A 14742-nucleotide genomic window follows, 5' to 3' on the forward strand; every position below is an offset into this window, starting at 1 on the left:
AGCTCTGTTAGATGTAGTTATTACATGTGTTTTTGATCCACCTAATTTATAGGAGCATTACCCAAAGTTTCGTTCTGAAAGTAGACCATGGGCAAGCAACGTTCAGCACTCCAGTTGTTATGGACTATATCTCCCCTGATGCTTTTGCTGGCAATACGGCTGTAACAGGATTATGGGAGATGTAGTCCACAACATCGGGAGTACGGAGAATGCCTACCCCTGAATGAATCACAAGCACAAACCATGAGTGTTTTGTTTGTTTGTATTTTCAACAATAATTATATAAAACGCCACAAGCTATTAAATAAACATTTCTTCGGTTTCACTCGCAGGCGTTTAATGTGCGTTTTCCATGATGTCTCTATGGTGAATTTGAAATGTTACAGCTGCAGTCCAAATGGGGTAGATCGGAATGCAGGAGGTTTGGGACGCACTTATCGTTTATTTTTTTCCTAATTAAGATAACTCTACAATCATGTCTACCTCTCAAATAAACATATTTATTTTTATACCAACAGAACTCTTCAAAAATATTTTGAATGTAGTCATAAACATATATAATGATATAAGATAAAATTAATCTTAAACCAGGTAATGTACTCTCTGAAATTGTCCAATAAGTGCAGTTAAGGACCGATATAGGGCACAGTGTGTTAAATTCTGTCTTGCATTGGGTTGTGTTTGGACATACTTTGCACACGCCTTCCACATGTCTGTATCAATATGTGACATCATCATATGCCACCTGCTGCCCTCAACACAATCTGGCCATGTCTAGCAAAGGGTAAGTTCCCCAAATTATCCTGGGGAGCCATGATACACTTTGATCCACTCCTCCATCTTGAATAGCTCCTCTGTGCTGGCCTAGCTCCCCAAGCCAACACAATCATCTTATTTAGTTTTTTGAATTATGTTTGCCCTAAATACACACATACACAAAGAGAAGCTGAAGTGCCCTGTCATCTTGTGATGGTGGCGAAATAGCTTTGAAAGAGGTTGAAGTTGGACACATATATGCAAATTAAAACAGATAAAAAAAATTTACAACTTTTTGGGGGTGATAGGGTCTTTTTAAAAAAAAAATCAAACCCTGAGAATAAATATGTTTTTGTTTCTTTTTTCAGCCTCTGCATATATACTGTGACCTTTGTGCCATTGTGTCGAGTTCAGGACAGATGACTGGTCAGAAGATGGGACATGAGATTGACCAGTCTTCATGCATTTGGAGAATGAATAATTCGCCCACCAAAGGCTATTCTGAAGACGTGGGAGAAAAGACCACAGTCCGGGTGGTGTCTCACACTAGTGTGCCTCTCTTGTTAAAAAACCCTGACTACTTTTTCAAGGAAACCAATAACACCATCTATGTTATATGGGGTCCTTTCAGAAACATGCGGGAGGACGGCAAGGGCATCGTGTACAACATGCTAAAAAGAACTGCAGAAAAATACAGCAACGCCAAGATTTATATAACAACAGAAAAACGCATGGATTACTGTGACTTTATTTTCAAGGAGGAGACTGGAAGAGATAGGTATGGAGCATGTGGTTTTTTTCATTCATAATACTTGAATTTTCTATATTAGGAAAAAAGTCTATAAAATGGAAAGCTCATCTTAGAGTCCTAGAATGCGGCATAGATTTCAACCAATTTAATTCATCCAATAATGAATTTAATGCATGTCTTTGATCCCGTTCCTATTGATCTTGGTGCATAATGTACCCTTAAAGAATTGTATACTGAGGTTCACCAATTGGTGGAATGTTGTAAACAGATGGGATTAATTCATGCGTATTCTCATGACCAATTTCAGCTTGGATTGCCTTGTGTAGCCCATGTGGAGATCATACAGTTTCTGAGTTTGAGCCATCATATAAAAAAACTATTTTATTTCATTTTCAAGCATGATACATCAATTATTTTATAAGAGAAATAAAATGTTACTTCACTTATTAACTAAACCTTGAATGGTTGGTAGTTTACCGTAAAATTGCAAATGTAAGGCCAAAATAGACGCATTGAAAACCCCCTGCTAAATTGATATTCATCAGTACAGCTCTTCCATTTTAGCCTTTAGTTTGCAATTACCTGAAGTCATTGCTAGTAATGCATGATTTACCAAATAGCTTTGCTGATCACACGAGTGCCTGTAAGACATGGTGCAAGGTATAGGTCTTCAGTTTCAGGTCATGTCACTTTTCCTCAATAAATTGTTCTTCAGGCTCTAAAAAAACGTTTGGAATTCAGTGCTTAAAATGACCTTTCTGATATGGAAAGATTTAAGTTCATCTCCAGTGCCCTGTTCTTGGTAACGATCAAGATGTCATTTTAGGTCCATGTTTGTCATTTTTCTTCCCTACTCCCTTTACATTGTTCTTGTGTTTCTATAATATTATTTATGCAGAATCAATAAAGTATAGATAGAAACTATCCAAACATTTTAAAAATATGTTCAGGACATTCCTGGGGAATTCCGAGGCAAAAATAATATGATAATAATCTATTCACAAATGTTATCAATTTCCAATATTTACTATGCTATTCCATTCCTTCCCCAAGTTGTGCTTTATCACAGACGAGTATAGGTTCCTATTGTACCTTCGCATATAGCACTAACTCGGCATGAGCCACAGTCACTAAATATTGTAAGGTTTATAAAACACAAATGAAGCGCAAACTACTCCTATGTCCTACCGTTCATCATCAACCCACCGAGGGGAATCTTTCATTGTCAAACTCACCGGAGGAAACCTAATATTCTCCTTAATGGTAGTGAGCACATGCAGAGCTAAACTGAAAGTTAACACTATTCTCTTATACTTCTTGATTCTATTACTTGTAAGAGGTTTTTCATACATAAAACATACACACAAAAGAGACATGTCTGCACGATTCCAAGGTACAAAGCCATGTGTGTCCATGTGCCCGAAGCAAAATAACAAAATCCAGAGCTAGATATCGAGAGAATCTCATCACCTCTGACCCAGAATGTTTTGAACATGTTCTCCAGACAATGCTACCATGCTGCTCTCCCGTGAAAGAATGTTGTATTAACGTGATCCACAATGCACAGTATTGGATAATACAAGCTAAGAGGGTTTTCTATACGTAGCATTGGCTTCATGTCAATATCTTCACATCTAGAACTTTGGCCCAGAATTGCTTTTCATAAGTAACCCACTATACATTTTCTTATTCCATTCCATTGGTATTGTGTATCGTAGAATCATGGCTTTTTTCCTGCATTTACAATAATATGTTACACTCGGATCGTTAATGGCACTGTAAGATCAGAATGCATTTAAAAAAAGAAATATAGAAAAATCTGCCGCTGTTTCTCACTTTATTTATTCTCTTAATGATTTTTTCTGCCTGTACAGGATAAATAATCAGAGAACAGCCTTCAGTTTGGGTTGGGAAGGATTCCTGAGAATATTTTGTTAAATAGAAAAGGCAGTAGAGATAAAAAAAAAACCAACTAAATAATAAAAAAAAAGATCTTTAGTGGTTTTTCCAAATTATGTTTTTAGAATCAGAATTAAAAATGCAACCTAAATGATGGTGGACTTCACGGCTTCTTAACAATCTATGGTATGGATCAGTGAGTTTGCCCTGGTGGTTTAAAAAGATGACTTACTTTTTATTAAAAAAAATATATCTAAAAGGAAAATAAAAGAGTGCTGCACGATGAGTTAAAGCTCGATGACCTTAATGGATAAAGCGGTATTCAATAACAGAAATATAGAACAGATTACCATCGAACAAAGATGCCATGGGTCAAATGATGCATCTTGTTGAAGTTACCAACTGATATGTTTGTTCAACAATGCCGTTGTTCGACAATGATATTAAAATGTTTTCCAAAGCCCTTGCTGAATTGGCCTAAACCTGCGATTCTGCGCTTGGTCCTATCGGATTTGTGGTCGGCTTTGTGTTAAAGCAGGAAAACTTCAACTTAATTTTCATGATTACCCAATCTATAATATCAATTACCTAAACAACACCTGAGTCCAAGAAATATAGAACAGTGACAAATCTTAAAATCAAATAATCTAAGTCTGAAATGCAGAATATTACCCTCTGGAAACACTAATACCGATAACTAAGTAGAGATAAGAGTAGAAATAGAGGTAAAAAGGCAGGGATTACCTTAAAGTGTCCGGGCTTAACAGAATACCTTCAGGATTCAGAAGACGAGAGTGAAGTAAACAACTCGGGGCTAGAATACTAAAGAAAATAAAAAATGAAGTCAAACCAAAATCAAAACTGACAGAGATTGCCAGTTTATAAACACAAAGTCTGGTGAAAATGACAGAATTCCAACAACATTGGTAATTCTCAGATTTGCTAAAGCCATATGTGGTCAGGGTTTGTACTTCTCTCATGATGTGGCTATCAGAGTACTCTGGTTGGCTTACTAGCTAGCCAATCAGAGAGCTCTTGGTCATATTGCATAGTGTAGAAAATGTATCCCATGCTTTGTGATAGCGTCATAGTGTGGAATGCCCATATATGGTCTATCCTCACTATACGAGTTCATTGTTATTATTATTATTATTGCCATTTATATAGCACCAACAGATTCCGTAACACGTTACAATATTATGAGAGGGGGGATTTAACAATAAATAGGACAATTACAAGAAAACTTACAGGAACGATAGGTTGAAGAGGACCCTGCTCAAACGAGCTTACAGTCTATAGGATGTAACAAGGCCTCTATTAGTGAAGATGTATTTTTTTTTTAATCACAGTGTAGTTTTTATTTTGTCATTTTTTGTAATTTTAGTTATTGATTGGGAATTATATTTTTTTAATTCCCGATAAGAAAAATTAGAAGAAAGAATAATTATTATGGTAGGTATATTTATTTAAAATTATTTTTTTTGGGTGGTGGCTATGGTATTGGGGCCACTTGGTGGAGAAATATGATATTACTTGGGGAAGGTGGATACTGGCATGTCCACCCTCCTATATAATAATTAATTAGGGCCCTCCACCCGCTGCTCTTGCTTTATTAATATAATAGGGCCCTCACCTGTCCGCCATGGGCAGCATTAGTTTTGACATGTCACGTGACAGGTGGGGGCATTTAAAAAGTAAAATACCTCAATTAAAGAAATATTATTGAATATTCTTATTGATCCCCATAGGATTTTTATTTATTTACTGGTTTACTTTTTTCATGAGACAACTGGCTAACAAGCGCTAGCCCACCACCACATAATTAACCATTGCGCTGCCAAGGCTTTTTAACCATTTTTTTTTTTTTTTACCGAGGACCGGGTTTAATTAATTTGGTTTGGATTTCAGCCATCTGGGGTCATTCTGGAAAAGCTAAATTCTTAACTAAGTTCAGGCCCGTTCAGGCCTGATTTTCACAATCCAGACATTGCTGAATTCCATCAACAGTGTCCAGACTTTGAAGTCCGAATGGCCCCCCTATACAGCCTGATAATTTTGCCTATTTTGTACTGGCCATTCAGACTTTACTAACTAAGCCTTTTATAAGATACCTCCTGGATCATTTGAGACCATTAGTTAAGTGTCAAGGAAACAGGCTGTGTGTCAGAGCTATTGAGTAAAGTGAGAATTCAAAGTGAATTTCACATTTAAGGCCAAGTAGCCAAACAGAAAGCATTTCAGAATTTTTCTGGTTTAGCTTTTTTGACCTTCAATTTAAAATTCACTTTAAATTCTCACTTCAGTGAATAACCCTGTTAGTTTTTCAGAAGTTAAACTACTATCAGATGTTCGCTTATGCAATGTTTGGGAAATAATCACATGCTATTCAACATATTCAGAATTAAATAAATGAAAAGAAAATATAATTCCCGGTTTAGAAAGATCTAGCAGCATAGATTAAATTGGGACATTATACTTGAAGGGTATATGAAAAGAAAATGTAGACTGTAAATAAAAAATGTTATAGAGCGAGGTTATAAACAGTGCACAGTAAATATATGACCCAGTGAAGGAATGCAATACACCCTGGTGGACAATATTAGCACTGAGAGTAGCAGTATGTTTGCTCAATTTAAAAGTCTCCAGAGAAGAACACCAAAGACGTAATATCCAAAGATAACTCCGGCGCAAAATGGAGTAAATAATTTAAAAGGATGGTAATGAAGAGGCGAGGGACGTACCTATATAAAACATCGTACCATAAAGGATGAAATAAACTAAACTTAACGTCTCCGTCAAAAGAAGAAAGAAAAAGCATAATATCCTTATCGAAAGAAAAAACGTAATGTTTTCATCAAAAGATGAAGAAAGAACTTCCATTCCAATCGGAATGGATGTCATTAGGTTAGCTAGTTGAAAGCATGTGAATCGGGAAGTGATTTGAAGTCTGTCTCACATATCTGGTTTTATAAAGGGAGTATAGTACATCCATATACACTGGGTAGCACACTAAAGGGAGTATTTTCAGTGACCCGAATAATATTATAATTATATTATATCATTATATATCAGTACATTTTACAAAGTACGCAAAGTAAAAACAATGATAAATCTTTATTCTGTAGTGTTGACCAAAAGTGACTGACCTGGTAAGGCTTTGACCTCCTTGAGGTTTGGAAAGGGTTAACTAGATTTAAATGGGGTCTAAAGGCACCCAGAACACTTAATCTTAATAAAGTGGTCTTGGTGCATTTTAGTAGATACAAAAATCTTTACATTGTAGGATTAACCTGCCTCTAGAGGCTGCCTTCTTCCAGACAGCCACTAGAGGCCCTTCCATCCCAATAGCCAAGTTAAACTCTGCTATTCAGTCAGTTTGTCTTGCAGAGGCCATTTCATTGGTGCTGGGAGGCATTTTGCTGTGTTCCCTATTGGGATCCATTGGATTGGCTGAGCTCAGCAACACTGATGATCTCAGCCAAAGAGGCGGAGCAGCTTCATGGAGACAAGCGCTGTATTCCTAATGCTATAGTGTTGCTTTAAGTACTATTTACTGTTTTTCCTGTTGCCTATTGTAGAGCACTTTTATACATTAACATATTTCAAAATAAGTTCCTAGTTCGATATTGGCCTTCTGGCAGACCTTAGCAGGTAGTTAGTGTGTAAAAAAAAACATCATAAGGAAACAAATGTCTTCTATTTCTCTTTAAATATCCATGCGATTTACTAGACTGACTCACAGTGAAAAAAAATTAAATAATAATGTAGATTGACAGGTGCAGCATAAATAATTTCCCGGCTTAAAGCCTTACTGCACCCTTTTTCATCTTCTTTTAAAAAAAATAAAAAAATTATATAAGGCCCTACTGGGCCCTACTACTTATGTCCACGTCCTGTTTTTTGTTTTGTTTTTTAAATACCCTTTAACCCCTTAAGGACCAAACTTCTGGAATAAAAGGGAATCATGACATGTCACACACGTCATGTGTCCTTAAGGGGTTAAGACAAGCAATGCATATCCTGAAATCCAGAGGGGAAGCTCCACTAGCTGCATTTATACCTCCGTCCGAAGTCAATGTTGCTCTTTCATGGTCCACTCAAATTCTTCTCATAGGGAAGCATCTGATTGGACCGTTTCACCAGTGGTAAGGAGATGGTAAGGAGAGGTAGAGAGAGAGTGGAGATGGACAAGGGAGGGAATACGGGTGAGGAAATTTGGCAACAAAAAACTAAGTAATGTTAAGAGTATGAAGTGGGGGGGGACTTTAATGAAAGAAGGAAGGAGGGAGTTAAGATATATTCTTCCCCTTGCAGGTGCCAATTTGTGAACAGGATTGATAATGAGTTCTGGACTGCCTAAGTCACGTATGGTGGGGGTGTATCAAGCCCTCACCACAAGGGTGTAAATATCTCTGAATGTGCAGAGTTTTAAGCAGAAATGCTGCACATACAGAATCCAACCACGATGACTACTTCTAAAAGCAGAAGTGGTCATGGTGGTTGGAGTATCTATTTAAAGTCTTTAAACGTGCGTTGAAATAAGATACCTGTGCAAATTGTTGTAAGTCCACCTCTTCAAATGGAAATTGTCTACCTTCCATCAAATTGGTGCCATACTAAATACGGCCTCAGTGTGTCAATTAATGGAACATTCAATGCACCATAACTACTACAGCTCACTTTTTTTCTCAATACATATTGTGTCTTCTCCTGGGCAGCATGCAGAGCCATAAAGGATTGTGAACCCTGCAGAGTGTGACATTGGTGTGTGAATTAAAATACCTCTCCCCGTTACACTGAAGCTTAGTCCTCTTTCCTTTTTTGCTATATCTCACGTGTGCTACATATTACACATGCTGAGAACATACAGGATAATCTCCCCTTGTTTTGCTAATCCTGTAAATAAAAACCTTTCCTATTTGAAAAGGTTACATTTTACGACAGCTTGTTTCATGATCCAGGAATATTTTGCTGTGTAATTGGCTACAATGTACACATCTTTTTCCTTTAACGCTAAAGACATTATTTATTTTGACATTATCTAGCAGATCTTCAATTTCCAGAGCCTAACCATGTAATATTTTATTTGGCTGTGATTAAAAAAAAAATCACCTGTATGTGTTTATCATGGAAAGTGTTTTTGCAATTAGGCCAGTTCACAGTAATGTTACAGTGGTTTGTTTCTTCCCCAGGTAAATATAAGCCCCTTAGAAAACGGGATGGGTTGTTCATATGGTGATGTCTGATGATCAGATATTTTATGGTGAGACCTCAGTTATGAAAAACTATTACAGATATCTTACAGTATAAAGTGACACAAAAAACAGAAGGTAGGGCTGCGTCAAGAGGTAGATACTAATAATAAAAGTAGTAATAATAGTATATACATTAGTCCTAAGACAATATAATTAGTATAGTCTCACTAACTCAGTGGGACAAAAGTTCTAATAAAATCACCAAAAGATGAAATAAAAGCCAAAAACAAAGTCTCACACAGAGGTAAATGTCTTTATGGAGTGCTGGTTTTTGGGTGTAGTGTCCTCAATTGCTTAAGTTGTTCAGCCTCCTTGCTCGTATGTAAAACAAGAATGGAACAAGCCAATGGTGCAATATGTACTGACAAGTGAAGATAAAATAAATGGATAAGTAAGTTCAACTCACATTTAAAAGAGCTATATCCAGCTCGGGTGTGAAGAGAGTACAGCGGTATAATCCCCGCTTAAAGGATGTGTGATAGGAGTCCTCCAGAGGGGTGATGTCCAACACTCAGGAGAGGAAAAAATAAAAGACAACTACCTGCTCTCAGTAAAATATGAAGTGGTAATAACGAGTCTGGAGGAAAGAGGTTTAAGGGATGCCATATCTTCATAAGGTATTTCATTTGGTTGCTTTAGAAGATACATTTATAAAGAACATCATAAATCAACCTAAATCAGATAGTTATCTAAACACACATTGAAGTATAAAACTTTTATTGAAGCAAGCTACATCCTTATAAAAAGTAATTTATTTGGAAGGGAACTGTGTTGAAGAAGGTCCTGGATAAGCAACCTCTGTGATCTTGTACTTGCCTTGCACTACCACAGAACATAAGATTGTGAAGACACATTTACAGAGATATTCAATAAAGTGTCCATTTTTTGGAATTTTAAAATTAATTTAATTAAAAAAAATATATATTTCTTTATTTTCTCTTCTCTGCATAACTTATCTCTTTTCAATCAAATTTTATCAAACATTCTTTATACAAAGATTCATAAGACAATGAACATAAGATATGCAAATAAACATCACAGGTCAATGATGGGAATCACAATTAGAGTTGGAATAGAGAATGATGTTATAAAAACCTACTTCTATTCTGTACTGGAAGTTCAATTGAGAACTTTTTGTTGTCCATTTCAAAGGACCTGTATTTCTCCAATTCCTGGTCATTACTAATTTCAAGGCCATGAATGCGTGGACCAAAAGAAAGAAAATTTATTTCAAATTTTAGATCATGATTTTTGCCCATTAAAGGAAATACAGTCTACCCATTATATACCAACTTATTTAGTTGACTTTGCTTATTTATGCTGCTAATTCGGCATACTTAGGGTTTGTTTCGAATGCTGTCATTACAATTTACAAGTTTTAACATTTTCCATAGAGAATCATAGGAGACATTACCAACTTTTTTACATGCTAGAGGCTGTATTTTATTGCCTGCCACTATCTCACCAAAATGAAAACCTGCCTCATCTAGGTGTAAAGAGAAAGAAATCAAGTTCACAAATGCAAACATCCTAGAAGAATAAAAAAATCTATTAAGCATATACCAACACAAAAGAGAACACTGAGATCGGGCAACAACTCATCTAACTTGTCCTTCAGTGGTTCCCTATCAGGTCTCAAGCTAGTTTTAATCCACTTGTGCCATGTAGCACGACAATGGGTAATATCCTCACAATGTTTAACCAAGAGGATACATTAGATTTGGTTGTTTACAGGTGCAACTTGAGAACTACATGTTATTATTACCTAACTTAAAGGGACACTGTTGGCACCCAGACCACTTCAGCTCATTGAAGTGGTCTGGGTGCAATGTCCCATGTCACTTAACCCTACAGTGGTAATTAATTCTGAGAAACTGCAATATTACCTTGCAGGGTGAAGTCCTCCTCTAGTGGCTATGCATGAGGACTTCCAGTGTCACTGGAATCCCCATAGGAAAGCATTGAATAATGCTTTCCTATGGGGAAATCCTAATGCGAGCGTTGCCATTGTCGCGCAAGCGCATTAGGTCTCCCCAGCTGGCTGACAGCGGCGGCAGAGAAGCATGGGCAGAGCCTGACCCAGTGCTGAGGGACATCGGCGCTGGATTCAGGTGAGTGACCGAAGGGGAGGCGGGAGGGAGGAAAGCACTGTTGGATTCTATAGTGGCAGGAAAATGGGTTTGTTTTCCCGGCACTAGAGAATCCCTTTAAAGGTACTCTTTTTATTAACTACAGAAGGAGGGGGTACAAAACCTCCTGGATCTTGGACCGGAAAGTCAGAACACAAAACTTGCGCAGCGTCCTCCTACTGTGATAACTAGTCTTAGTTACTTACTTAAGTGTCACAAAAGAAAAGACAATGTTTAGTGGAAGAAAAGTGGAGATTTGCCATCAGCTGTAATTATGAATGTTTTATCAGAAGACTAGGATCCTGCGACAGTCCTTTCCTGACGCATGTATTATTTCTCAAAGGGAAATTATCATCTGCGATTCTCTCTGTAGATTATAAACCCATATCCTATGATGGGCAGGTATCATTACATTCGAGTAGAACATTCAGAGGTTCCATTCTCAGATGTTATCCATAAACTTGCACTATATTAGCTCTAATTTGCACACCCTCCAAATTGTGTGTTTTATTCTTCATGTCTTTCTTAAAAAAAAAAAAAAATTCTAACACTGTTACAAGAATTCCTATAATATTTACAAGGTATATAGGGAACCCAGCCTCCCCACCAAGAGGGCAGCTCATCCAATCAGGATATTTGTTTCCAAATATTGAAATTTGTGTATAATAAGTTATTTTTAAAACTTGCATTATAAGATATTAAGTGGAAATGTAAAAGAGTTAAAGGAACATACATGAGTTCTTTAGACACCATCACTCTTATTCAGATTGGTAATTGGTCATTGGTAATATGATTTTTAATATCAAGCAGAAATTTTGAAAATATCAAATTTGAGAACAACTTGGCTTGTCTTTTGAAATGTTGTGTACTGACGGTTGCAATTGAGGATGTGAAACCCCATGGGTGATCAGTTTGGTTGCCTGGAGCATTTGAGAGCCCAACAGCGGAAATTGTATGCTGAATTTTTGTGGCAAATTCTAAACGGAGGACATGTACACCCACAAAAATACAGATGCACAAATCTACAAATATGGATACAGGGACACATACAGTTACAAATTCAGTGTTCAATGACAAATACCCGCAGAAACGTAGGCAGTGATAATGATGCTCTGATTCCAGCCTCGCAAACCAGCCTTGCAAATGCCCCCTTTCACCCTGCATCTTAAGAAGGCTTAACAAGTGGTAGCCATGGCAATTTTTTTCAAACTACTTTGATGTAGCCACTTGGGGACAGAATGGCGGTGACCCCTCATTTAATCCCTGCTGTCAGGCAAGAAAAATAAAAACCCTGGCTTCTCAGGGGGAGCATTTGTCCCCGGTGTTCCTCCTTCCCTCCTGGATCTGTTTTTATTTTATTTGCATGACTAGTGTCTCTTTAAGTCAAGAAGGTAATCCAAACATTTGCTCACTGTGTTTAGAGGAGTATTGGCTACACATCACTGATGAGGCTCAAGGAAGGTTGAAATGATCATCTGGGGTTGCTGTATCTCTCAAACAGACATTTCAGTTATGGACTGCACATGTGGGTAGTATTAATCTCAATGTGGAATTTGCAAAGGTTCTCCCTGCAATGGCACAGTCACTTAAAGTGAAGGGCAAGCTATTACGTTTTTGCCAGTTCACAGTGTTTTACCACCTAATTTTTTTTTTTAATTAATTTATTTTGACATTTGTGAAGAAATCACTTGCCTGCCTCCCATTCCTCAATTCTAAACACCCAGCTTCTTGCACCCAGTTGACTTGTCAGTTATCCGATCCAATGTTCACTATTTTACTGCCTGCAGCAATGTCCCCCTCCCCTTTATGGGCTCAGAGTGTGCATATGCACCCTTGCTCGGTACAACGGTCTGATCAAAGGCTTCACCTGTGATGTCAGCTGGGGATGCGCGGGGCAGGTTATTTGATTCAGCATGGACACAATGCAATGTCTGGTAATACCTCTTGCTAAAAAATACATTTTTCTGCATAATGGGGTCACCTTGTCAGAACTTTATAAACATTACATGTGCCTTTGAAAAGGCAAACAAAGCATAGAATAGGGGATTCATAAACCTATCCTGCACATCTAATTGTCCATGCGTTTGGATTCACTGCCCTGAACTGTTTATGATTGTCTATTGTGGATTGTATAAGTCCCTTGTTTTCCATTTCTCTGTATGACTTATCATTAAAGCAAGTACTTGGAGAATTGGGAGGGCCGGTGCTTCATATAGGCCAATTGGGCAGCTGTCTAAGACGCTTCTTAAGAGCGGGGGCGCCGGCAGCAGCTTTAATGCTTGTTTGGGCTGTCCCTCTATGTGATTTGAGCCGTCCCTCTATGTGGTTTGGGCCGTCCCTCTATGTGGGACTAATTATGTATTGCGTGCCGGAAGTCATGGTACTAGGCACTAGGGAGCACTTACATAATGGCAGACTAATTCTCTTGTGGCATCAACCTCAGCTCACAAAGTTCACATAGAGCTGGCCCCCCCCACACTTATCTAATACGCTGACAGGTGCAATCGTTGATTGCTCCCACCTCTTGCCCTATTGTTGGGGTCGAGTGGGCGGGAGGACAGCGAGGGCCTGGCTGAGACAGAGATTGAGGGCAGCAAGTCAGCTAGACGCAGTCAAGAAGCCTGGGACACATGGACCGCCAATATGAAATGAAGGTAAGCGGGGGAACATAGCAGTGTGCTTTTCAAAGAATGTTTCAGTCAGTATGTTTGTGTCTGCTTTGGTCAGTGTGTGTGTGTGCGCTTGGGTCTGTGTGTGCGTGCTTGGGTCAGTGTGTGTGTGTTATTCTGTTTGGGTCAGTTTGTGTGTGCTTGGGTCAGTGTGTGTGTGTCTGCTTTGGTTAGTGTTTCTGTGTCTGCTTTAGTCTGTATTCTTGAGTCAGTGTATGTGTGTGTGTGTGTGCATGGGTCAGTGTGTGTGTGTGTGTGTGTCAGTCTACATCAGTTAGTGTGTGTATGCCTGCTTGGGCCAGTGTGTGTTAGTCTACACATGTCTCCTTGAGTCAGCGTGTGTGTGTCACTCTGTATGAGTCAGTGAATTTGTGTGTGCATTGGTCACTGATTGTGAGGACAATTAAGTGTGAGTGAATGAGTAAATGCGTTAGTTTGTGTGTATGTATGTATCAGTGATTGCATTTGGGCACAAAGGACCATCTTAATAAAAAAAAAAAATCAATACTTTTAAAGGAACACTATAGTGTTAGGAATATAAATCTGTATTCCCAATGCACTAGTGTGTCCCCCTACATACATTCAAGCCCCCCTCCTCATAAACATGATTTAAAAAGGGGGGGAGGGAGTTCTTTCATTATTACATCACCAAGACTCCCTCTGCACTGCTTGCCTCTTTACCTCGCGCCAGGGGAGGGCTGGCAGCCTTAGGCCTGGGGGGCAAAACCAGTCAAGTGGCCCATTGCGCCACCCCCCCATGTGACATCACAATGCCCCACCCATATGATCTGCCATATGAACTAACGCCAGTGCTGCACACAGTGTGTGTTTACATTAAAAAGCCTGCAGGGACCAGCTATAGACACCAGAACCACTTCATTAAGCTATAGTGTCCCTTTAATGTGAGGTAAATTATAGATTAGTGTCACTAATAATATACTAGATTGCCTACTTACAATTAGATGAGGATGATGATGGGCTGCAGTTTGGCTCCACTGGTCTGGTGTAGAACAGGACCTCTGGAGGCTGTTTGCAACTGTGGTCACAAAATTCAACGTTCTGGGAGAATTGGAAGCAGCTCCATTTTTTGGGGGCCTCTTACACAGCTCAAGGTCTGGGCTCCAGTGCCTGACGGTGAGTATGCCCATAAGGCCCACTCATAAGTCCACTTATATGTTCCACCCACCCATGAGCTCGCTCACAGGGAGTGGAGTGTGTAGGGGATGTGTTATGTGTTATCTAATTTGTGTGCTTATGGTATGTAGTGTATAGGGATACCAGTT

At 38.5% G+C, this 14742-nt stretch overlaps 1 protein-coding gene across 1 annotated transcript in view; it reads left to right on the plus strand.

Moving 5' to 3' along the window:
• ST6GALNAC3 (ST6 N-acetylgalactosaminide alpha-2,6-sialyltransferase 3) overlaps nt 1–14742 on the plus strand; it is a 269526-nt gene that overhangs the window by 143293 nt on the left and 111491 nt on the right. The window contains exon 3 of the mRNA XM_063427942.1: nt 1125–1534. Coding sequence (XP_063284012.1) covers nt 1125–1534 — 410 coding nt within the window. The remainder of the gene's footprint in view (nt 1–1124; nt 1535–14742) is intronic.

Source organism: Pelobates fuscus, chromosome 7, assembly GCF_036172605.1.
Source record: "Pelobates fuscus isolate aPelFus1 chromosome 7, aPelFus1.pri, whole genome shotgun sequence".
Lineage (NCBI taxonomy): Eukaryota > Metazoa > Chordata > Amphibia > Anura > Pelobatidae > Pelobates > Pelobates fuscus.